A 26883-nucleotide genomic window follows, 5' to 3' on the forward strand; every position below is an offset into this window, starting at 1 on the left:
AGTTCTATGGGCCTACCGAACAATGGCCAAATCGAGCACATGAGAAACTCCTTTTTCTCTTGTGTATGGTGCAGAAGCTCTAATCCCAGTAAAAGTAGGAGAACCTACTTTGAGACACTTTCTGGCAAATGAAGAATTGAACAACGGAAGCAATGTTGGTCAACTTGGAGCTGCTTGAGGGACGGAGGGACTTGGACCGTGTAAGAATGACATCTTTAAAGTAGAAAATAGAGCGGTATTATAATCAAAGAGCCAACCTCCATTATTTCAAAGTAGGAGATTTGGTTCTAAGGAAAGTAACTCAAAATACCCTGGAGCTCAGCACAGGGAAACTGGAACCAATGTGGGAAGGTCCCTATCGGATTTCAGCTATCATTGGGAAAGGTTCATACGAGTTGGAGAACCAGAGTGGAGAAAATTTGGCTAGCAACTGGAATGTGGCACATCTCAAAAGATATTATTGCTGATGAACATTATCCGAGCGAAAAGTATGTGCTGCACTCTTCCCTTCGTTCAGTTTTTATCCCAATTGGATTTTTCTGGCAAGGTTTTTAATGAGGCATCGACAGAAAGCATACTATGAAGATAGCAGTAGTAAGACCTTTAATAGCTAGGCAAACAAGCAAGTTTTCACTCAGGGATGGTTAGATAGTCTTTGGCTCTATAGCAAATTCCTACTATGAAGTTAAGTTTGCTACTGAGCAAAGGTTATCCAAACATTCACGAGCACAAACCACTAGAGGATTGTTATAGAATCTTTTGCTCGATAGCATATACTCCTAAGTGAAAGTAAGGTGTGTTACCGAGTTAAGGATTATCTAGCAATTCATTGGTGGAATTTTTGAAGGTACAAGACTTCCAGTGTTCTAATTCGCATTCTTCGCATTCGAACACTAGGGGGAGGGTGATATGAGGATACGACACCAGTAACTGCCACGTCAATCGGGAATGAAAATCTGGAAGAGTAAATGTGTCATCGAGACTGGGGACTGCGCAGGCAGCCCCAAAGAAACAAGTTGTATAAGATAGCCATAAATAATGGAAATTTCTTTTTAGCATAGCAAATACTTGTATACTTTTGAAAATAGAAAGAATTAAATGAAATGAAATCCTTTTATTTTTATCTTGTTTCTAGTTTGAACGATGAACTAACTTTTTCATTTGAAAGTTAAACAAGTACTTCAAACGCTAGTGCCGTAATGAATAGTAGATGTCTTCTTCAAGAGAACTATAAACATAAGAGGGCCCTCTCTTATGAAAACCCTCTCATTAAATGGTCGATTTAAGAAGAATCTATGCCCAGAATCAAAATGCCTTCGGGGGAAGATGCACTCGAAGACGTACACGAAAGGACGCAAAAAGTAAACTTGTGCAAACACTTATAGAAACCCTCATGTAAAATGGATAATACTCGGAGCCAAAGTGTTTCGAGGAAAGAGTATCCGAGATTACACATAGCAAAGCACGAACATAAAAACGTGCACAACATTTTTAAGCAAGTGGAAAAGTTAAAGACTTGCATGGATAATCAAACAAAAGTTAAACTCAAACAATACTTGAGCAAAAATATGTCTTTATTTACAAAAACATGCCAAAATGGCAAAAGTGCAAGATTGGGAAAAAGAAAGGAAAAGCTAAACTGCAGCATCTCCGAAACCAGGAGAAGAGAAGTGTCCGCGTCCCGGGGAGAAGTAGGCAGGTCTACCGATGGCTCAACATTTCCCCCAGTTTGGTCTTCAACATCATCACCTTCCAATTCCTCTTCAATTCCCAAAAACTCAGAACCAAAACCAGAAGAACCAGGAGCATCAGACAGCACCAGGAGTCCATTTTTAGTAGCCAACTCAAGCTCTCGAGCCTTAGCAATTTCGGCATCAAAATCAATAATACCTGTTTTGGCCTCCTTCAAGGTTTTTATCCTCATGATGTACATGGCATAAGTTTTTCAACAATGAGGGAAGCCGCTTGGCACTTAAGTTCTTCTTTGAGTTGAGTTACCTTGGCAGAAAGACTTTCCTGGGAAGACCTACCAGATCTGAGGCTAACATCAAGGTCGCGAACGGTTAAACTAAAGAGCATGTTATACTCGATAGATTTCTTGTGCTTCTCTTCCAACTGGGCATGTTTTGCCTCACAGTAGTAAGCTCTTTGATTTTGGAGTTCAAGGCTGCCTCTAATTCAGTCACTTTTTTGGTAGTGGCAACCTCGTGCTAGGTTGCAGCAAGAACGACGTCCTGGACTTCAAAGTATTTTGCCTTAGATTCATCAAATCTAACCCTCAGCGGGCCAATTTCTTAGCTAAGAGTTACCACCTCTTGCTCTCTTTGCTGCAAATGAGCCTCCAACACAACAACCTCAATAGCTTTGGTTTCCAGCTCCGAGAGGTGGAGAACGTTTGGTCCCGTTCCACCAAAAATTGATTCCGCTCAGAAGTAAGTTCTTCCTTCTCACAAATCAACCTTTGAAGGCTTTCGGAAGCAAGAAAGTTGGCTTGCAAAGCAAGAGAAGTAAAACTTAGAATACATTCATGCAAAAGTAGAAGAAATTACGAAGGAAGAAAGGAACGCACCGCTTTGGCATTGTGCACAACATTGTTCAACAAACACTCTCCTGGGATTGCTTAGATATTTTCCCAATCTTTTTCTAAAGCCAAAGGCTTCATATAGTTAGCAAGATCTACTGGCCGAGAAAGCAGGTTGCACCCGGTAGAGACCGAGAGGGTAACATTCCTCCTCAATCGCGGAATTTCAGAAGGGGCAACATAATTTTGCCCTGAATTCCTATGAACTGGGGACTGGGAAGGAGGAACATCTCCTTCATGGTCAGATGTGGCAAGTGAAGATGATGTAGTAGCTACCGGTAAGAGAGTGGATGAAGATAGAACTGATATAGTAGCTGCTGGTGTTGGTGAAGATGGGGATGAAACTGATAGAATTGAAGGGTGCGAAGCACTTGCATCAAGTGCAGTGCTGGTGGTTGGGTGCTCGCCAACCAAAGACGATAGAGACTCAATAATCAGCCCTGTAGTACTGGGCACAACAGTTGGGACCCGATAGTGGGAGTTGGCATTTTCTACCAAATCAAACTCCCCCCCAAAGCGCCAAGACGTCATCCTCGGTTGGAGTAGTTAATTCAGCAGATGGAGCATTTTTTTCGATTTGATGATGAACGTCGCCTTCTGTGTAGATAAGCCCCATCATCACTGGCTTCTCCATCATCGTTGACCACTATAGTGTCTATGACCAACCCGAGAGGAGAGCTAGTGATCACGAATTCCAGAGATGACTTGGGGGCAGTAGTCTTCACCCTCTTATTCTTTTCCCTGGCCATGGAAGAATGCCTTCTTTTTGGTTACTTGTTCTCCGGCCGGGACCCCGTGGTGAAATATTTATGCCCGAAGTAGGCCCAGAGATACCTGTTCGAGTAAGTGCCTCCTGCAGCAGCCTCGCTGCATCAGTGAGATCAACCAAGAAGTCCTCCTCGGGGACAACAATAAAGCCCACGGGTAGACTTAATTTGATGAACAAGTTAGAAGGGTTCAACCAAGTTCTTCACATTAAAAAATAGAAACAAGGTAAGTTCAAATTACCACGATTTTTGGCCTTCCACCCATATTTAAGGGCCAGTACTTTCCACAAATAAGTTTCAGGCATCGTAACATCCAAGATCTTCTGGACCCACCGGTCCAGGCCTTTATCGAGTTGCTGAAACACGTGACGAGATGAAGAGTCAATACATTCACAAAGGAATACTTAATAAAGAGAAATATTAATTGAAAAGTCTTACGAGTGCGATTCCAAGCATCTGAAAAGGATGAAGCTGTTGCCGGAATGATTTTATTGGTGGTAACTGCAACGAACCATTCCGTTCACCCACGGTCGTTATCATTATCCATGCTAGTCAATAGAGCATGGTGGCCATGTTTGTAGAGCTTTATCTTTCCCCTACGGAAAATCTTGGGAGAATAGAGATTCATTACATGAGCTAAGGTTAGTTCTTCTCCAGTCTCCTAGCATAGGCGTCGAAGGCAAGCAACCGTCCTCCACACCGAGGGACTTATTTGTGACAAACATATTTGGTAACGGAGGCAAAACTCCGCAATCACGGAATCTAGCTCTCCACTCAAAGAAAACACACCCAAATTAAAAGGATACGTGTAAAAATATGTAAAACTCTCCTTGGGAAGGGTCACTCGCTCTGATAGATCAGGAGCAATAATACTAACTCATGGCAACGACAGTCTTCCTTCACAACAGGAATACTGGAAGGATGAATGGAAGAAGGATACCTACTGACAGCCCATGTACGAGGGTTAGCAGTAGGGAATTTTTGCTCGAAGTCCTTTGTAGTATTAAGACTTCTTAGGACGATGGAACCTATCATTGGAAGAGAAAAATCTTCGGTTTTGTTCTTGCTCTTTGAAGAACCAACACGCTTTGAAGAGGAAGCCATTGAATTGAAGAAGGAAAAGGTTTTAGATCGAAGAGGATTAGAGAAAAGATGGAAAACAAAGATGCAAGTTAGACGTTCAAGAAATTATTAAGTTCATAGGATAAGGATGATGCGTATTAGTAAAATTTTGGCGGCCAAATTCATGGCCATGATTACCTCGATAATCAGCAAAAGTTGTGCTAAATCGTGGGATGATGCGTGTTTGGGGCATTAAATGTGGAGAGACGTGCATCTAATCAACCGTTAGAGGACTGCAGAGAGAGTTATAGTAATTCCCGCCAAAAGAGTATTTCTACCAACTTCCCGATGACACAAAAGTTATGTCACCGGAAAGCAGGGGGACTATATGTATAGGGTAAAATATGTTATGACACGTGTTTATCTAAAGGAAAAACACGTGGAACCCAAGACGGGTGTCACGACCCAGAATTCCCACCGTCGGGATCATGATGACGCCTAACATTTTACTTGCTAGGCAAACCAACATTATAGATTCATTAAGCTAATTCTTAAACCTTGCAGTGATTAACAACAATTAAACCATAACAGATTAAAAAGAGTGCGGAAATCCATAGCAATCTTAATATTTATACATAACTACCCAGAATCTGGAGTCACAGCTCACGAACTTCTAAGATTAACTACAAGTAATTGGCTGAAAGAAAGTACAACTATTTTCGAATTAAAAGAAACAGTAAACTGAAACAGCTAGAAGGGGACTCCGGGGTATGCGGATGTCGATAGATCTACCTTGGGTCTCCTATGGAATGAAGTCAGCAACTAGTCTCAGTCACACCCCTTTTTTTAACCTCACTAACCCATTTTAAAAGAATAAAAAGATCTGTAAAGCTCAATAGGGTTTTCAATTTTGAAAGTGACAAAAAGATTGCATTTCGAAGGATTGTTTAGAGTCGCCACCTGACATTTGATTTTGGTGTGCCAGGTCACCGTTTTTAAAGTAAGAATATTCCTTCAAAACATATTTTACTCTAATCATAGTCTGCACCAGAGTTCTAGGTAAGGAGGTTCATTTGACTCGGGGAGATGGTATTAGGCATTCCCCGAGTCCCGCAACTAGTACGGTTGTGCACATGATCAAGTTGGTTTTTAAAATATTCAAATTGAGGTTAAAACATGGAAAGGAAAACAAACATAAAAAGAGACTCGAGGTTGTCCCTACCTGATAAAAGAAAATAGAAAAAGTAAAGTAAAGTCCTAAATACTAATATATACTATACTTTTCCACGAGGTTCGTTGCGGCCTCCAAATACATGATACTACGGGGCATACCCCGAATAAAAAATATACAAAGTCTACGGGGCATTCCCCTGAATATGTACTAAATGGAACGACCACTCACCTCGAATAAAAGAAAAGAAAAAAAAACCTAAAGTTTGCCTACCTTGGCGTGGTCACCCTAAGAATGCTATTAGCGATAAGCGATAAATAAAAGTAATAAAACATTTTCAATCTCAATTGTCATTTACGTTTAAGCCCGAACCCTTCTATCAAATGATACAAGAATTCAACAATATTTATACTTAAAAATTCAACTCAAAGGGACTTGAAACAAAACATGAAAAATCAGTCATGCAGTAACAATTAAAACATGAAGCTCAAGCAATCATGGATCACACGTATAGGAGATTAAAGAACAAAGTAAGGAGTTGACCTCAAGTGGAACCCAAACAGTGATCAAAATTTAATTGATGAAAGATCTCCCTGCAAGCAACAATATTGTTCAATCCGACAATAGCACTTCAAATCTACACCTGAACAGCGGACCAAAAAGGTGAACAAGACCTCGGATGGGAAAACCTCAACAATGATCTTTCTTATGAAAAGCTTTGTGCTCGTTTTTCCTCCGTTTTTGACGCTACTGTCCCATCCGTTCCTCCCCTAAATGGATCTGCTTTCCAACTTTCCTAATTCCGCCAAGTAACAACAAAAAAGGCCTATGTTTATGTCATCACTATATTAGCCGAACCCATATTTCCCTCTTTGTTTCCTTTTTGTCCAGATCTTGTGCGTGCGTGTGTGTTTCTTTGATTTTGAGAATAAAGAAGATATCAGAAGGGGGGGGGGGACGCTAGGTTGTGAGTGTTTGCCGTTTTTGTTTTGTTCTTCTATGTGTCGCCCACAACTCTCAAAGATTGAGAGAGATCGAGCTTGAAGAGGAGGCCGTTCTTTTCTTTTGTGTGTTACGGTTGACTCTAGAATTAGGTGGTCTAGGAATTTAGGTTTAATTTGGATTATAAAAGTGTTGTGAGTTAGGGAATGGATAAATGGGCTGAAGGGAGGAGTGGGCTGCTAAATTTGGGCTCAAGTTTGGGCCAAATTTGCCTTTAAAAGTGGCCCTTTAATTCTACAAAGCTAAAATATTAATTTCTTTTCCTGAAATATCATACCATAAAAATTTAAAATCAATCCTAATTAATTAAAACAACTATATTATAACATGAAACTATTTTTTGGTATTTTTCAAGGATTATACTAAAATAAAAATGGGTTAAAAATAATATCTTTCCAAAAATACATAATACCTGAATTAAATAGAAAAAATAAAACTATTTTTGTATTTTTCAATTTTTGTGCTTTAAAAATAGAATTAAGATTAATAATAAAGTGAAATCCTATAGAAATAAACTCAAATAAATATTCTAAAAATACTAGGACTATTAAAGGTAATTCTAATATGCGGGTCAAAAATTACGTGCTTACAACTGCCCCTCTTTGCTTGGAAACATGAAGTATTTTTTAGCAAAGAAACAAGTAAGCAACGTCATTGATTTCTGACCTGACACTTATTCAAAAGAAAAGAAATATGGGTAAAAGATTATGACCGAGCCCTGGTATCTGAGCTGCCTACATATCCTTGGCTATAAAGGAATTAGGCCATGTGTAGTTCAGAAGTAGGAAGAGCGACAGAGTGTGTGGAGAGGATGAAAGATTCGAATGAGATACCGTTCCGCCGAGGTTCCGGTCCGCGGTCCTATTATTACATCAAATCAAAATCTAAAAGAACTAAGCAAGCCTATCAGTTATGAGTTACAAGATTCCTATTTATAAGTCTACTGAATCTTGATCTTGAGTCTTGAATGGTTCTTCATGCAGACTTTTGATTTGAACCTTGATGCTTGCTAGTTGCAGGTGTCACACCTCCTTTTTCTACCCCCGAAAGGGCATAGGGGAGTTTTTTCAATTTAAGTGACAAGCGAAACGGAATTATTTAGATCAAATCAGAGTCATCACTTAGGATAATTTATGGTATCCCATGTCACCGATTTAAAATCCTGAATCGAGGAAGTTTGACTCGGTTTTACAGTTCGCGAAACACAGAAATTCGGGTAAGGAATTCTGTTAACTCGGGAGAAGGTGTTAGGCATTCTTGGGTTCCGTGGTTTTAGCACGGTCGCTTAACTGTATTGGCCTAATTATCTGGTTAATTACACATCTAAAATCTACATGCATTTTTAACTTTCTAACCACTTTTAATGTTTTAAAGATAATTCGTGACTATCATACACTTGTTTTTTTGGAAAACACATCATAAATCACGCTACATAAAATGGACCCGCGGTTCACGATAATGTTTAATTTATTTAACATTATTGGATATTGAAGTCGGGTCACATGAAATGTACACCCGAATTTGGAAATTATATGTCACAACTATATCACGGGAACGTACCCGTAGCTATGACGATTTATTATTAACAGGGAACATGGAATAATAATAACCAACAATGAACAAACTCTTGCCTCAAAAATAAGGAAAAAACAAACCTAAAGTTTGCATACCCAAGTGTGGTCGGCCTAGAACATGATCCTAACGAGTAATAAAGCAATAAACAGAAGCAATGGAAAATTTAAGATCTAAATTCTCATTTCCTACTTCCCCAATATTTCATCGTCCAAGACAAAGGCAGACCAAATAATAGAAATTTCATCAGCAAACATACAAGACACGTTGAAGAAGAAAGGGAAATAATAACATGAAGATCAAACATGATACTGCTATGAAGCTCAAAACTCAAGATTAACATGAAAGCATTTGAGCATATGTCATTTAGACACTAAATCAATACTTATCCAATATCAAAACTAGAAAATAGCCACTTAAGATCCCAAATTAATCAAATATTGCTACCAAGACTAAATCAATACTTATCTAACCAAGTGCTTTATCTAATCTTCTAAAACCTTAAACCATTCTAAAGGATTTTGTCCCTAAAAAATGCATTTTTTCCAATTAACAGAGTGATCCAAACATGTTTTAAAATATTAACCTAATAACGAGACTTGCTCAATTCACATTACTCAATAATCATCAAACCTAAATCTTAGCCAACAATGACAACAGTAGTATACACTCCACCTCTTTCACATAGAAAATTACATGAAGAACAAAATATAGGACATTTAAACTTTCATACACTTAATTGCCCCACAATAAGGACTTGGTAAAAGAATCATAGATACTAAGAACTATAGCTTCAAACTCACAACCAAAACCAATACATACCACTTTGGCTCACACGTACAGCTCCTCCAGAATCACTATGACTGAAAATACTTCCTATTCTACTAGGAGTAACATAACTACTACATGGTGACTTAATTTTAAACTAACCAGATCTCCTCATTTCATTTTAATTCCACATAACACTCATTTACAAAGCAAACTTTCAATCATTACACAGTTAGGATTGAAAATCTCATGATAAGTCTCACTCTCAAGTTATTTTACTCACTTAACATACGGGACACTACAAAGAACCAACACTCCAAGAAACTATGAAAGTTAGTTTTGAATCAATAAATATGAAATATGTTTCACTCAGTTAACCGCATCAGGGGATTTTAGCTAAATAAGTGATTTGCCAAAAATAAAAATGAAAACAAAGATCTCATGAGATATAAACAACATTTCTCACACAAGTTCCATGTTAAAACAAAAAATTGAAGGCAAGTAGTACTGTTTCGACATTTTAGCCATCAAATGCTGATTCACTCGAGTTAAAGATCCAGAAGTTAATTTCAAAATAGAAGACTTCAAATAACGAACTGAATCCTAACAAAAACTCGAAGCTGTCCATTTTCGCCGAAGGACTTAATTAAGGCGATAAATTAGAATAGTGACGACGAGACTTTAATTCTATTTCTTTCAAATCCTATCACAATGATGCACTACGGATTTACGACTCAAATTAATTAAACTACTTCAATGAAAGAATCAATAGTAAACAGAACCAATATAGTAGAGAAGGTATGCCAAAACCAATGAAAACAGTAGCGTTCATGACAATAATGCATCACAGGCTGGTTTCACATAAACCAGCTCATAAACATTCCCAATCTAATAAAATCTCAACTATCAACACATTTCGATCAATGCCAGAACAAGTTAAGAGGGAGTAAAGAGATGAACCTGAAATTGAACCTTTCTTTTGATAATAGAAGTGAGGTCGACTAGAAAGCTTTGAATCCAAAATTCCAGCAAGAAAATAACAGCAATTCAAACTAAGAAACGCGAACCGGTAGTAGGACTCGAACGACAATTCAAGTCAATCAAACTCCCAGTACCTCAGTTGAACTCCATTTTTCAACCAAAATTTCGAAATGGAAACAGAGGAAACAGACCCTTTTTTATTATATTTTTTCTGATATCCAAATAAAAGAAAAACTGAAGAGATTTCTATATTTTTCAAGAGATAGACTAGAAATTCCGAAGGAAAAATCTGAAACTCGACCTAGCCCTAGAACTTTTACCTCTCAAAATTTTCTCTGAAAATCTATCTCTAGAACCCCCTCACACAAGAAAATCCTCACCTTATATAAACTCCCAAATTTCTCGACCCTTCTGCCCAAAAATCCAAAATTCCTTTTCAATCTCTTTCTGTGAACGATTTTTGGGACAAATGGAGGGCATGAATTAATTTTCATCCATCCACGGCTCCCATTCATCCAGCAAATCGATCGAGAGGCTAAAGACACACAAAGATCTGGAAGGAAGCTTCTTATTGTCAAAGACCGTTACACTATGTGACAAGAGGAGAGAATGGGGAAGAGCGTGAGGTGAGTTTGGTTGCACTCGCCTAAATTTCAAGGGAGTTTGGGGCTGTTTGATGCGGCTGAAGAGGAAGAAAAGAGAAGGCGCCGTTCGGTTCTTATTAATTAGGGTTAGGTTTTTCTCTTTGGGTTATAATTGGGGTTTTAAATGGGTAGGTGATAGATGAGATCGGGTTTGGGCTGGGTAAGGGCATGAGTTTTAACATTAACAGGGTTGGGTGATTTTTGTGGAGAAAATACACTTGGGATCAGCAATTTCAAAAGCCCAAACCGAGTTCTAAGACCAAATTTACCCCTCTTTAAATATTTTTATCTTTTTCTTGATTTTTAAACTAAAAAAAATCTAGACATAAATTTAATTGGTAAAATTATAGTTTTTAACCTGAATATAAATAATTAACTTGAAGCTAATGCAAGAAAATTGCTTATTTTGAGATAAAAAGCTAAAATTGTAAAAATGGCCAATGTTTTGTTTCCTGATTTTTTTGTCTATGAATGCAATTAATCAACAACTTAAACCTAAAAATGCAAGTATCAACATAAAATGCAATGCATGAATTTTGAACATTTTAGGGTATTTTTCTTGATTTTTAAAATATTAAATACGCACCAAAATGTAGCTAAATGTGACCAATTACTAAACGATTACTATAAATTCTAAAAAATTAAATTACTTCAAAGAAATCCATTTGTGATTTTGTAGGAATATTATTTTTCAGACAAAAATCACGTGCACACAGCTGCCCCTCTTTGCTCGGGAACACGAAGAGTTTTCGGGCAAAGATAAAGTGAGCAAATATGAGCAATTTTTGCCCGTTTAGATACTCTATGGGAAGAATTTTGAAATGTTTGACCGAACCTTGCTTCTGAGACTGCCTACATATCCTTGGCTATAAAGGAATCAGGTCAGCGTAGTTCTGGAAAATGATGGAAGGACGAGTTGGAGAGTCGAGTGAGGTGCTGTTTCGTCGAGGTTCCGGTCCGTGGTCCTGCTATTACATCAAAATCAAAATCTAAAAGAGCTAACTAAGCATATCACCTATAAGTTACAAAATTCCTATTTATATGTCTTCAAAACTTGATCTTGAATCTTCTACAGCTCTACCGTGCATCTTGAACTGTTGGCTCGCATTCTCGGGGCGAGCTTATGTTATTTCTAACTTGAATTGACCCCATTCTTCAGGTGGGTTCTTGTTGTTGTCTTAGGCTTAACTTTGATATGTATTCCCTTGTTCCCCAGGTCGGTTCCTACTACTTGACTTGATACTTGAAGTGAATTACCTTGTTTTCCAAGTGGGTACCTGTAACTTAAACTTGAAATGAATTCCCTTGTTCTCCAGGTGGGCGCCTGATGCTGACTTAAAATTTGAAATAAATTCCCTTGTTCTCTAGGTGGGCGCCTGCAACTTAAACTTGAAATAAATTCCCTTATTTTTCAGGTGGGCGCCTGATGCTAACACTTGAAATGAATTTTCTTATTCTCCAGGTGGGCGCCTGATGTCAAAACTTGAAATGAATTCCTTTATTCTCTAGGGGGCGCCTGCACTGACTTAAAACTCGAAATAATTTCCTTGTTCTCCAGGTGGGCGCCTGATGCTTAGACTTGAAATGAATTCCCTTGTTTTCCAGGTTGGCGCCTACAACTTGAACTTGAAACGTATTTCCTTATTTTCCAGGTGGGCGCCTGATGCCAAAACTTGAAACGTATTCCCTTGTTTTCCAAGTGGGCGCCTGATTGCCAAAACTTGAAAAACATATTCCCTTGTTTTCCAGGTGGGCGCCTGATGCTGACTTAAAATTTGTAATAAATTCCCTTGTTCTCCAGGTGGGCGCCTGCAACTTAAACTTGAAATAAATTTCATTGTTTTCCAGGAAAGCGCCTAATACTAACACTTGAAATGATTTCCCTTATTCTCCAGGTGGGTGCCTGATGCCAAAACATAAAATGAATTCCCTTATTCTCCAGGTGGGCGCCTGCATTGACTTAAAACTCGAAATTAATTCCCTTGTTCTCCAGGTGGGTACCTGATGCTTAGACTTGAAATGAATTCCCTTGTTTTCTAGGTGGGCGCCTGAAACTTGAACTTGAAACGTATTCCCTTGTTTCCAGGTGGGCGCCTAATTCCAAGACTTGAAACGTATTCCCTTATTTTCCAAGTGGGCGCGTGATTGCCAAAACTTGAAAAACGTATTCCCTTGTTTTCCAGGTGGGTGCCTGATGTCAAAACTTGAATTGTATTCCCTTGTTATCCAGGTGAGTGCCTGATTCTAAAACTTGAAATGTATTCCCTTGTTATCCAGGTGGGCGCCTGCCGAAACTTGAAAAGTTTTTCCCTTGTTTTCCAGGTGGGCCCCTAATGCCAAAACGTGATCTGAATTCCCTTGTTATCCAGGTGAGCGCCTGCCATTACAACAAAAAAGACAAAACAATAGAAGCTTTTCTGCCCCAGTTTGGTATTGGGAACATCTGTGAGTGTTAATCGAATCATGTTACCCAAAAGAGCTCTAAGAATTTAAAAGCTAAATCCCATTATCTAGGAGGGCCCTGAAAATTTAAAATTAAATCTTATCTTAAGAGCGAAAACTTCAAAGCTAAATTATATTTCCTAAAGGTAGAACTTACGCTAAATCTTGTTATCTATGAAGGTCTTAAAATTTAACTAAATCCCATTGTCCAGGAGGGTCCTGAGAACTTTTAAAATTAAATCCCATTATCCAGGAGGGCCCTGCAAATTTTAAATTAAATCCCATTATGCAGGAGGGTCCTGAAAATTTACGGTCGAACCTGTCTGGCACATGCTTTCCTCACGGAGGGTTCCTCCAGAACAAACAAAATTTCCTTCCCCTGTTTCAATCAAAGAAAATCTTATCAGTTTGAAAATGTGGTGGTTAGTTTATGACATTCTCGCTGAAGGTGGCCTTTCCACTACTGTGCTTTGTTCCGATTAGCTGCCTTGGACGGGCAAAGAATTGTTTTACCTTCTTATTGAACCTCAACCACAGGACCCTGAATGACCTGAGTGCCCCACACTCATCCTGCTGTTTTACATTTATGTTCTTCCAATTTGAACCTCTGTATTTCTTCAGAATTCACGAAACCAAATGACCAATCTCCCATTAACACCTTATTTTCTCATTTTGAAACATGCTATTTCTGGTATGCTTTGGCCGCACTTTGCTTTGTGCAATTTAAAGTTGGTAATACGCTTTGAAATTCTTTCTTGCTTGCTTAACAAGGCTAACATTGGAAAAGACTTAGAGAAATAGACCCAAAAGAAAATGAAATGCAGTGACTTCGAGGGTTAGGAATAAAGAAAAGAATTTGAAACAGGATGACTGTTGGAGGAAGAAAGGAAAAGGGACTTATCTGAGCGGAGTAGCTGGCACCAATGATCATGACATGCATTTCAGATTAATCAGTCCAGACTGTTCACCTAATCATATTTCATTTTGTGCCCCATCTTCATATCTCAAAATCGGGATTTTATATAATCCACTCTCTCTGCAATGTCACGAACCTCATTCGGCTTGTAGTGCCCTGACGGGTTTTCACCAACAAACCTCTCTCATTTGTTCATCTCTTGACCCATCGTTGCCTTACGGTGCCCGCGAGGGTTTTCACCAATAAGAATCTCTCATTTTAGTTTTCTCTCATCTTTCCATCGCCTTAAGGTGCCCGTGAGGGTTTCCACTAATACAAGTCTCTCATTTATTCACTTTTTTCCTTGTGTAAAATGGAGTGTTGCCCCTGATGAATCATACCTCTATCTCGCTTGAATTGACATTCCCAAAGATTGATCAGAAGGTCTTTCTTTGGAACGAAATGTAGGTTTTTGGATAGGGTTAGAAAGAAAGGATATCATAAAGGCTCAAAACAACTTAAAATGAAAGGGTTCAGAAATACAACTTTTGGAATAAGATCTTTCGCAGCACCACAACTTCTGCCCCAGTTTCTTTGCCTGGGAACTTTGAATTTTTATTTTGATGGGACCGAACCGTGAGGCTGCCTACGCATCCTTAAAAGGAATTAGGTCGAACGTAGTTCATGACATAGGAATTGCTAGTTTTTGTTATTTTTCTCCTTTTCTTTTTCTTTCTTTTTCTTTCCTTATCTTTTCTTTACTCTTTTTCCATTCTTCTTTTGCTTTACTTTTTTTTCATTTTTTTTTCTCTTTTTCTCTTCTCTTTTTCCTCTTTTCTCTTCTTTATTTATATTTTCTGTATCTGTATTTCTGAACTCCACTTTTGATTCCAAAAGAGAGGTATGAAAGAAAATAAATAAGGCTCAAAAGGAGTAACAAAGGATGAGGTGCTTAGATAGCAGAATAAAACACATTCGTCATTCCAATCTTCAAAACATGCCAAGTACAAACAACACAATTAGACAAACCAAAGAAATCATACATAATATCTTTTGACTGCATCAGATTTGATAGTCATATCTACACATTTGCCTTCTATATTTTTTAAATACAAAGCACCATAGGACAACACTCTCGTTAAAACGAACAACCCCTGCCAATTTGGGGCAAACTTGCCTTTAATTTCAGCCTGATGTGGAAGGATGTGTTTCAATACTTGCTGACCCACTTCAAATTTCCGGGGACACACCTTCTTGTTGTATGCTATTTCCATTATCTTTTGATACAACTGGCCATGACATACCGTCGCCAGTCGTTTCTCATCATTCAGGCTTAATTGCTCCAATAGGGTTTTGACCCATTTATCATTATCAATTTCAGCTTCAGCAACATTTCAAAGAGATGGAATTTCAACCTCTACATGTATGACTGCTTCAGTACCATATACCAACAAATAAGGAGTTGCACCTACTGAAGTGCGAACAGTAGTGCGGTAACCCAGCAAAGCAAAAGACAACTTTTTATGCCATTGTCTAGAACCTTGCACCATCTTTTGAAGTATCTTCTTTATGTTCTTGTTAGCCGCCTCAACAGCTCCATTTGCCTTGGGGCGATATGGAGTGGAATTTCGATGCATAATCTTGTACTGTTGACATACTTCTTTCATCAAATGGCTGTTAAGATTAGCCCCATTGTCCGTGATGATTACCTATGGGGTCCCGAACCAACAAATGATGTTTGAATGAACAAAATCGACCACTGTCTTCTTGGTCACAGATTTGAAAGTCATAGCTTCAACCCACTTAGTGAAATAGTCGATGGCCACCAGAATAAACCTGTGCCCATTTGACGCCACTAGCTCGATTGGTCCAATGACATCCATGCCCCAAGAAACAAAAGGCCAAGGTGCGGACGTTGTATGCAACTCAGACGTCGGAGAATGAATCAAATCACCGTGTACCTGGCATTGATGACACTTGCGCACAAAGCTGGTGCAATTTCGTTCCATGGTGAGCCAGTAATACCCTACTCAAAGAATCTTCTTTGCTAGGACATACCCACTCATATGCGGCCCTTAAACTCTAGAATGCACTTTGGTCATGATAGTCGTGGCTTATTTAGCATCTATGCACCTCAACAGCCCAAGATCTGGAGTTCTCTTGTACAAAATTCCCCCACGCAAGAAAAATCCACTAGCCTAACGTCGAATTGCCCTCTTTTGATCACCCGAGGCCTATACCAGATACATCCCCATCTTGATGTATTCCTTGATATCATGGAACCACAGTTCACCATCAAGCTCTTCCTCAACCACATTACAGTAGGCATGCTGATCACGAACTTGAATATGCAGAGGGTCAACATAAGCTTTGTCCGGATGGTGTAACATTGATGCCAAAGTAGCCAAGGCATTGGTAACCTCATTATGGATCCTTGGAATATGCCTGAATTCTATTGATCGGAACCATTTACAAAGATCATGCAAACATTGTTGATACGGTATGAGATTTAAATCCCGAGTCTCCTATTCTCTTTGAATCTGGTGCACTAAAAGATTCAAGTCTCCCAAGACCAAGACTTCCTGGACTCCCATATCTATCGCTAACCTTAAACTCAGAATGCATGCCTCGTACTCAGCCATGTTGTTAGTACAATAGAAACGAAGCTGGGCCATAACAGGGTAGTGATGCCCTGTTTCAGAAATGAGCACAACCCCTATTCCGACACCTTTCATGTTAGCGGCTCCATCAAAGAAAAGTTTCCAACCTGGCTTTTTATATTGCTCCACCTCATCAATATGTATCACCTCTTCATTAGGAAAATAAGTCCTCAATGGCTCATACTCTTCATCCACTGGGTTCTCGGCCAAATGATCGGCCAATGCTTGGGCTTTCATCGTGGTCCGAGTTACATAGATAATGTCAAACTCTGTGAGAAAAATTTGCCACTTTGCAAGTCTTCCTGTGGGCATAGGCTTCTGAAAGATATACTATAGAGGATCCAGACGATAAATGAGATAAGTAGTGTAGGACGACAAATAATGCTTCAACTTTTGTGCCACCCAAGTCAGGGCGCAACATGTCCTTTCAAGGGGAGTATACTTAACCTCATAGGATGTAAACTTCTTGCTGAGATAATAGATGGCTTGCTCCTTCCTGCCAGTGATGTCGTGTTGACCCGACACACAATTGAATAAACTATCCAAGACCGTCAAATAAAAAATTAAAGGTATCCCGGGTTTCGGCGGGACCAACATAGGTGGGTTCGACAAGTACCCCTTGATCTTATCAAATGCCTCCTGGCACTCATAAGTCCATTTGACCGCAACATTCTTTTTTAGTAACTTAAAGATGGGCTTACAAGTTGTTGTGAGTTGAGCAATAAACCTGCTGATGTAGTTCAAACGCTCGAGCAAACTCATCAGCATAGTATTGTACCTTGGCGGTGGTAACTCCTGGATAGATTTGATCTTTGACGGATCTAATTCAATTCCTCGCCGACTGACTATGAATCCCAGCAATTTCCCAAACGGAACACCAAATGCACAATTTGCAGGGTTGAGCTTAAGATTGTACCTGCAGAGCCTCTAGAAAAACTACCTCCAATCCCCGACATGGTCAGACTGTTGCTTCGACTTTATGATCACATCATCTACATAAAACTCAATATCCTTGTGTATCATATCATGGAACACAATATTCATTGCCCTCATGTAAGTTGCCCCAACGTTTTTCAAGCCAAATGGCATTACCCGATAGCAATAAGTTCTCCATGGTGTGATGAATGCTATTTTTTTTGCATCTTCCTCATCCATCAAAATCTGGTGGTATCCCGCATAGCAATCCACAAAAGACCTGATCTCATGCTTGGCATAGTGGTCAATCAAAATGTGGATATTTGGAAATGGAAAGTTATCCTTTGGACTTGATTTGTTAAGATCGCGGTAATCAACGCACACCCTGGTCTTGCCATCCTTCTTTGGCACTGGCACAACATTAGCTAACCAAGTGGGGTATTGCGTGACTCGAATGACCTTTGCGTTCAACTGTTTTGTGATTTATTCCTTGATATTCACACTCATGTCAGTTTTGAACTTCCTTAACTTCTGCTTGATGGGAGGGAATGCCGGATCAGTGGGCAATTTGTGAACCACCAAGTCAGTACTTAGACTCGGCATGTCGTCAAATGACCATGCAAAAATATCTTTATATTTAAACAGTGCTTTGATTATTTCTTCCTTGATTTGCGGTTCCAAATGTACACTTATCTTAGTTTCCTTGATAATATCTGGATCCCCTAAATTGATTGCTTCAGTTTCATTCAAATTAGGCTTGTGTTTCTCTTCAAAGTGATTTAGCTCTTTACTAATTTCCTCAAATGCCTCCTCTTCATCATATTCTGTTTCATCATCAACATTATTTCTTGGATTATTATTTCAGAGTTAGATTGGCTTTTAAGACTTGGCCGGAGATTCCTCATGCATGTAATGTCATTGAAACTAGCATAAAAAGTACTGTAAAAAGAAACATAAAAATGACACTATTAGGCGTAATGGAAAAAAGAAAATTGCATTTCATTGAAAATAAAGGATAGAAGGGTTTGTACATCAAAATAGACGTAAAATAAAAATCTGGATTACAACCCTAGAATAATCCAGATAACAGAAAGGAAAACAAAGCAAACTACCAAAACTCCTTCCGAGTAGGGAGATGAGTAGATCCTAATTGTTAAGCTTCACTTTTGGCCCAATAAACTGCACATCCGCTTTACTAGAACCTTCCCCAATTTCTACCATGTCCACCTCATCAAATAAACTCTGGAACCTTTTAACCAATTCCTCATCAAAGTCAACCACATGCTATGGAACTGCTGTCACTGGATGCTTCATAACCCCTGACTTGATGGAAGACCTGGAGAGACGTGGGATAGGCTTATGGAGCAACCATGCCTTCTTTTTAAACTTTCTAGCCTTCTCCACATCATCCCCTGTAGGCCTGAACCCCAGACTGAATGTACCCAGATTTTCACATAGAGACACTAGCTGCACGATACCTTGCAAAGATGTTCCTAGACCCTTGCTCGGCACAAAACCATTCTTCAACATTTCATTTGCTACCATGACGGTTGCTGAAGCTAGCTTTGGACTTGGAATGTATTCCCCTTCCGGAACCTTCTCAACTGACACTATTTCAGAAACTTGTTACACCCAAGGCCCCTTGTCATCTTCAACTTTAATAAACGAGACAGATGTATCATTGTAAGCACATAAGTTCTCATCACCATGCACAACGCTTTCCTGTCTGCCCTATTCGAACTTTACCATTTGGTGCAAAGAAGACGAAACTGCTTTGGCAACATATATATAAGGCCTACCCAACAACAAATTGTAAGAAACAGCCACATCCAGTGCCTGGAACTCCATGGTAAATTCAACTGGTCCTATTGTCAATTCGAGCATGATATCGCCAATAGAATCTTTTCCCCCTCCGTCAAAACCTCAGACATATATATTGTTCTTGTGGCTCCTATCAGCATCAATTTTCAACTTATATAGAGTGGAAAGAGGGAAAATGTTTGCACTGGACCCATTGTTAACTAACACCCTTGTGACCACAGAATCTCCGCATTTCACTATAAGATAAAGGGCTCGATTGTGTTCCGTACCCTCCAGAGGTAGCTCATCATCCGAGAAGGTAATCCTGTTTGACTCAAATATCTTATTGGTAATATTCTCCAAATGGTTCCTTGAGATCTTGTCAGGAACATGAGCTTCATTCAGAATCTTCATAAGGGCCCGACGGTGCTCGTCCGAATGTATCAACAATGATAGAAGAGAAATCTGAGCGTGTGTCTTTCTCAATTGTTCCACTATGGAGTAATACTGCACCTTCATTTTTCTCAAAAATTCTTCCGCCTCCTTTTTGGTGACTGGTTTCTTCACTAGAATTGGACCATCCTTCAGCGGCTTAGCTTTCTTTAATTCCTCTGGGGTAAACCATCTTCCCGAACGAGTCAAACACTGGGTTTCATTAACTTCCTCTTCCACCTTTTACCCTTTTTAAGTTACTATCACTCGCTTCTAATTCCATGGAACAGCCTTGGTGTTATCTATCGGCAACTGGGTCACAGGTTTAATAATAACAGGAGCAATACGAGCCCCTTCCACAACAATGACAGGCTTACTTGCTACCCCCAGTACGACCACTTTCGACTTCCTTGCTTTGTTTCAACATCATCTGGGAACCCCTTTGAGACTACCACAGGCGGCTTATCATTGGGCGTACTTGGCTTGTCTGTTAACCCTTCAGCTATCGAAGATGTTTCCTTTGTAACAACTAGAGCTTTGACTTGCTTACTTTTAACGACACAAATCATCATAACAGATTTTGAAGGATTTTTGGGCTCCCCATCCTTATGCACTATCTCAATCATATGCATTTCGGCATGGGCTGGCAACGGGTTTTGATTGATATTGGGCGCTTCTGGGCTCTGGACCATAATTTGGTTTGTATCAATAAGCTCTTGGATGACGTTCTTCAAATGCTAACACTTTTTTGTGTTTTGCCCCAGAGCATCAGAACAATATGCACATCTGAGGGAGTAATCTAGGTTTTTTGGAGGGGGTTTGGTAATTTTGATTCAATTGGCCTCAGAACATCCAAGTGCCTCAACCTTTGAAATAAGCTGGTATAAGACTTCCCAAGCGGGGTGAAAGTTTTCTTCCGCTGCAGCCTTTCATTTTTGTACTCTGTCCTTGCTCGAATGTTTGGACTAGTAGGGTTTTGGTATGTTTGTGGAGGTGGGTAAGGTTTTCATAGAGCTGGGGCACGCCATTGCGGGTAAGGAGGGGTTAAGCATATGACTGTGCGTGATGGACATGGTATTGGGGTGGCCTGACTGAATACTGAGGCTCTGGTGGTGGGAAGTAGTGTTGGGGTGTATTATATGGAGTTTGGGTATAGGTTTGAGGCTGGGGTTGAGGCTGTGTGTAGTGGTGAGGAGAGCCCCTTGGGCCATGCCATGATCCTGAGACAACCATAGCAATATCTTCTTTCTTATTTTTCCCTAACACGCCCCCTGTACCATTTTGGATTGCTTGCATGGTTGCTATGATGGCAGAGTAACTCATGATCTTGCTTGATTTGAGTCCTTCCTCTACCATCCTACCCATTTTTACCACTTCATTGAAAGACTTACCTATGGCCGAGATTAGGTGACCAAAGTAAGTAGGCTCCAAAGCCTGAAGAAAATATTCCACCATTTCATCTTCCTCCATTGAAGGGTTGACTCGTGTTGCATGTTCTTTCCAACGGAAACCATACTCCCTGAAACTCTCACTGGGCTTTTTCTCTATCTTCGTCAAAGACAAATGGTCTGGGACAATCTCTACGTTGTACTGGAAATGCCGAGAGAAAGCCTGGGCCAGATCATCACAAGTGTACCACCGGCTGTTGTCCTGGCGAGTGTACCACTCCAATGCTGCACCACTCAGACTTTGGCTAAAATATGCCATTAATAGTTCATCTTTCCCACCGGCTCTGCTTATTTTGCTGCAAAATCCTCTCAAGTGTGCCATGAGGTCTTCGTGCCCGTCATACAAATCAAACTTGGGCATTTTGAACCCAACATGTAGCTGGACATTAGGAAACAAGCATAAATCCTTATTAGCCACGCTCACTTGGCCTCCTAATCCTTGCATATTTCTCAGCGACTGCTCTAAGCTCTTTACCTTCCTAAATATCTCCTCATGCTTCGTATTTTTGGGTGGCTTCTCAGTTTCGATAGGAAGTTCAAATTGGGGCGTGTAGGAGTAATGATCTGGGACTTTGAAGGTGGGCTCTGGGGATAGTACTGGTTATACTGGGCTTGGAATACCGGCTCATTGGAAGATCGATGAAGTGTAGCTGGTGGAGTTGCTACGAAGATAGGGGTAGCTGGAGGAGGGGAGTATGTGGTTGCTTTGGCTGGTGGAGCTTGGATGGTTTGGGAAGTGGTGCCATAATAGTGGTGGTAAGGGGTGAAGCTTGGTGCATTTTATGGGGATAGATCAATAACGGGGGCTCTTGAGATTGGCCAGTGGTGGGATGAAAGTAGGGTTGGTGGGTTATGATGGTGGAGGATGCCCTTTCATCCATGCTTGGTACATTTCGGCCATTTGGTACTTCATCTTATGTAACTCCTCTTTCAGACCAGGCTCAGATTCCTCCTCCTCTCTCGGTGGGTAAATAATACTTGCGTCCAGTTCTTTGCCACCCATGATTAACTTGTGTTTAAACCTGGTGTTGTACGAGTGGGTTGCCAGAATGCCAAACAAACTAACCACCTTTCTGATCTCATTATTAAGACATAACAGATAAGCAACCGCACGTTTGGGATGCAATGCACCTAAACAATTAAAAGTTTCTATTATTATTTGAATGGTCTGCATGTTTTATCCCGGCTTTTAACTAACTCTTTTCATCTTGCACTTCCTCTTTTTAGTCACTATTGATTTTGCCACTCACTTCTCTTTTATTTTGCACTTTGTTTTTGCTCTCTCATTTTGCCATTCTTCCCTTTACACTCAAATTTCCTTCTTTTTTTTTTTCATTTTATGGTTATGATCGAATCCTATGGGGATTACCTACGTATCATGACGCCGCATGAATCAGATCATTACGCAGTTCAGGGATAAATGCGAAATAAAAGAAAGAAATATTTTTGTGTTTTCAAATTTTCATAAAAACATTCTGATTTTTCCTCTATTACAATGACTCTGTCCTAAAAACTTAAACATAAAAACTAATAGACTTTTAAAGAAACTGCAATATAGACTCGAAAGTGGACTAGGAGACTCCAAAAGAAATTGAAAATACGGACTCGAAAAAAATAAAATCAGAAATACATAAGTGCCTCAACTACTGCTCCAAGGGCCCGCGAGACATCAGTCGGTCTCACCGCGGGCCTATGTGCCATATCTTCTTGGAGGCAATATAGGTCATCCATTATCTGACGGACAAAAATCAAAACTGTAGCGAAGAACATGTACCTGGTCATGTCCTCACATTCATTGCACTTCATCACAATATAGTTAGCAATCCTTCTAACCCTTTCCCTAGAGACGCCCTTCTCCTGTAGCAGATGTACCAATCTGTTGAGATCTGGACTCCAAAACTTGTGTGGCCATTTGGTTTTGCTCTTATAATTGTTGTAGGTCCTCTTTTAGTTGTGACATCAAGGCATAGCAATGTTCTCTTTCTGCTTTGAAGTTCTTTGCTTGCTTGGTCATTTCGTTCTCAAGGACATTGATCTTTTTCTCCAACCCCATGATTCCTTTGTCGTATTTTTCCTTCAGCTGTTGAACGAAACGTGCTCGTTCCTCTACTTTCCTGGCCAACTTTGCTCGAGCCTTTGCTAGTTTGCCCTCGGTCTTTTCTAAATCAAACCTATAGTCACATACTTTTCCCTAAGGTTGTCTATAAGTTTCTCATCCTTTTCACTTCTGGCAGGGTTCTCAGCTGCTATTTTCATCTTCTGGATTTGGTCTAGGAAGGCGTCATTTTCTTTGGCTAACCTTTTCTTTTCACCCTCATCCGCATCGGCTTGAAAACCACTCTCAAATTGAAGATCTCTGACTCTTTTTTCCAACTTGCTTACGGTGGCCCTGTACTCATTTTCTTTGGTTAACCATGCCCATTGTTCTTGTGCCCTATCAGTGAACTGTTGGACGTGGGGCCTTTTGGTGGGCCGTTCAGGATCTCGATGGAATTGAACCCTTTTACCATACCAAGCCATGTAACTAGGCTCTACCTCACCCTTGGATAAATCCCGTACTCGAGTATGCGGCTCCAGGAACCTACACTAATGCCAAATTTGGTGAACTCTTTCTTCCGGGAATGCAGCTTTCGGACCTAGTTCAATGACTTGTCGAATTAAATCTTCATCATGAGGGATAGTTTGGTACCTTCTCAGCTGGCGTAGAACCCTCTGCGGAGCATACAGTTGAATACTCCGGAGACCCATTAATAAAAAATAGCACACTCTGGCCGACATATAGATAACTTCGTTGACCGGGAGCCAACCAAATATCCACTCAACTTTGCTTGTTGTCAAAGAACTCAAATGTGCGAACCATGCCTCTATACCTTCTGGGAATTCATGACCATCCACCCGATTTTCGTGTTCTTCAATGTAGCTAAGACCAGTCAGACCATAGTTCATGTACCCCAGACGACGACAAAGGTGCTCTTCCATCCAGAGTTGTAGAAGCATATTGCAACCCTCAAAAAGAATTTCCCATGCTTGACAAACAGTTAGTGCTCGATAAATATCTACTAGGATCATTGGTACAATAGTGCCATCCGCCCTCTTGATCATGAAGCCAGCTACTCATGTGAGCCCCAACTCTATGTGTCTGTCACTCCTTGGGCAGATTAGAGTGCCTAAGAATGCCACAATGAAGGCCAATCCTCGGTGGGCCTCCCATTTGTCGTTATTACCACGATGACTTAAACCGGTATCCGGAGCCTCAAAACCGTGGGGGTCCCCATAATGACGGTATAGGAAGTGGAATGTGCAGAATCCTTCAATCAAGTTCCCATCTTTGACTTCTCGGCTAATACTCAGGAGGTCCAAAAACTTATGAGGGGTTACAGCTCTTGGTGCTACTGGATATCGGCACCTGAGATTTTCGTTAATACCAGCATAGCCTGCTATTTCCTCAAGTGTAGGGGTCAACTCAAAATCAGAGAAGTGGAATACATTGTGGGCTGGATCCCAAAATGGTATCAATGCTTAAATTATATCAATCCTTGGTGTAATCTTCAACAAACCGGTGAGCCGCCTAAAACCTTTATCGCATCACCCATGATGACTTCCCCCAGATCATTCCACCACATATGGAGTCCTATTGGGATTTCCTCTACAACTTTGAAAGGTTCATTTTTAATAGTGCTCATCCTGCACATTTATTTAAGGTGATCGGTTAAAAAAACCATGATTTATTTTGACCCAAAAGGAAGATTATTATTTTTTGCAAAATTGCAACTCAAACAACTTGCTCAAAATGAAACACCTTGGAAAATACGACCCTTCAGCACTTCAGGAAAGAAGATTTTAGGTTTGTGTTTGCTAAATGGCCAACAATTTAAAAAAAAGACCATAGGTAGCTATTCTTGCAAAAACAGCTTTCTGGCGCCCTGTCGGGGCATTGCTATTTAGACAAAAACGGTATCGCCTAACTTTATTTGTGACAAAAATGACAACACTTTATGTTTTTTTTTGGTTATTCTTGCAAAAGCGGGGCTGGACCCGATGAGGGTTGCCTACGTATCCCACATCCGGTGAGAATCAAACCCGCGTAGTTCGATTAGTTTTGACGCAACAGAAAAATATAAACACTTTGCAATAACTTTTCCTCCTTTTTTTTCTTTTTCTTTTTCAAAAATTTCGGCATAGTTTCGGGATATTTTGGACACCAGGTTTTTCAAAGGCGGGTAATTTCCTCTCCCCTACCTCAATTCGATTTTTCTCAATTTTTCTTCCCTATTCTAGAAGCCGGCTGACATGAAATCCGAATCAAATAAATGTACAAGCAGCACATAGAATGCATCATGAAGGTCTTTTTATTTTTGGGTACACTTGTCCTAGACGGACCCAACCCCTGTGTTGAGTCCCCAAAGTCAAATCCACGTGATGCAAATAAGCGTTCTTACTAGGGATCTGGCATGAGGCTATGCTATTCTAGGTTTAAAAACCTGCGTGTATTTGTTCTAGACCTGGCTTACCCGAGCGGACAGCTCGAGCCGGGGTAGGGGGGAGGGCAGCGTACCGGGAATACAGAAGCTTCACCAACTTTGCAACTTGTTCGAACCTCGTTCTAAAATTGGGATATGACTCTAACAGAAGAGAAGTCACACGAAGTGCACACTTCCCAGATGATTTAGAAGACTCAGAGAGAGGAGGGTTTCACAATAATTCATATACAATTCAAACAATATCAAAGTGGTAAAAGGCGGCATTTAACACATTAGACCCAAACATACAATAAAAGTCAGATAATAAATAAAAGCCAATTATAACAGTTATTCTAACCTCGAATTCTGAACCCTGAACCAGAAGTTCTGGGTTCTTGTCCCCAGTAGAGTCGCCAGAGCTGTCACACCTCCTTTTTCTACCCCGAAAAGGAATATGGGAGTTTTTTCAATTTAAGTGACAATCGAAACAAAATTATTTAGATCAAATCAGAGTCGCCACTTGGGATAATTTATGGTGTCCCAAGTCACTGGTTTAAAATCCCAAATCGAGGAAATTTGACTCTATTTTACAGTCTGCGAAACATAGAAATTCGGGTAAGGAATTCTGTTAACCCGGGAGAAGGTGTTAGGCATTCCCAGGTTCCGTGGTTTTAGCACGGTTGCTTAACTGTTAATATTGGCCTAATTATCTGGTTAATTACACATTTAAAACCTACGTGCATTTTTAACTTTCTTTCCGCTTTTAATGTTTTTAGGAAAATTCGTGACTATCATACACTTGTTTGTTTTTGAAAACACATCGTAAACCACACTACATGAAATGCACCCGCAGTTCATGATAATGTTTAATTTATTTAACATTATTGGAAATTGAAGTCGGGTCACGTGAAATGTACACCCGAATTTGAAAATTATATGTCACAACTACGTCACGGGAACCGTACCTATAGCTATGGTGATTTATTATTAACAGGGAATAGGGAATAATAATAACCAACATCGAACAAACTCTTGCCTCAAAAATAAGAAAAAAAACCCTAAAGCTTGCCTATCCAAGTGTGGTCGGCCTAGAACATGCTCCTAACGAGTAATAAAGCAATAAACAGAAGCAATGGAAAGTTTAAAATCTAAATTCTCATTCCCTACTTCCCCAATATTTCATCGTCCAAGACAAAGGCAGACCAAATAATAGAAATCTCATCAGCAAACATACAAGACACGTTGAAGAAGAAAGGGAAATAATAACATGAAGATCAAACATG

At 39.9% G+C, this 26883-nt stretch overlaps 1 protein-coding gene across 1 annotated transcript; it reads right to left on the reverse strand.

Moving 5' to 3' along the window:
- Positions 1-20736: 20736 nt before the first annotated feature.
- Positions 20737-21585, reverse strand: LOC138874661 (uncharacterized). Its single transcript, XM_070153435.1, has one exon. The coding sequence runs from the start codon at positions 21583-21585 to the stop codon at positions 20737-20739; it is 849 nt and encodes a 282-aa protein (XP_070009536.1).
- Between the last annotated feature and the right edge of the window lie 5298 nt (positions 21586-26883).

This window comes from Nicotiana sylvestris, chromosome 8, assembly GCF_000393655.2.
Source record: "Nicotiana sylvestris chromosome 8, ASM39365v2, whole genome shotgun sequence".
NCBI classification, from domain to species: domain Eukaryota; kingdom Viridiplantae; phylum Streptophyta; class Magnoliopsida; order Solanales; family Solanaceae; genus Nicotiana; species Nicotiana sylvestris.

Bases quoted from the DNA above. Each gene is read 5' to 3' on its own strand.
- LOC138874661 (XM_070153435.1), bottom strand. From the start codon at position 21,585: ATGCAAGGATTAGGAGGCCAAGTGAGCGTGGCTAATAAGGATTTATGC.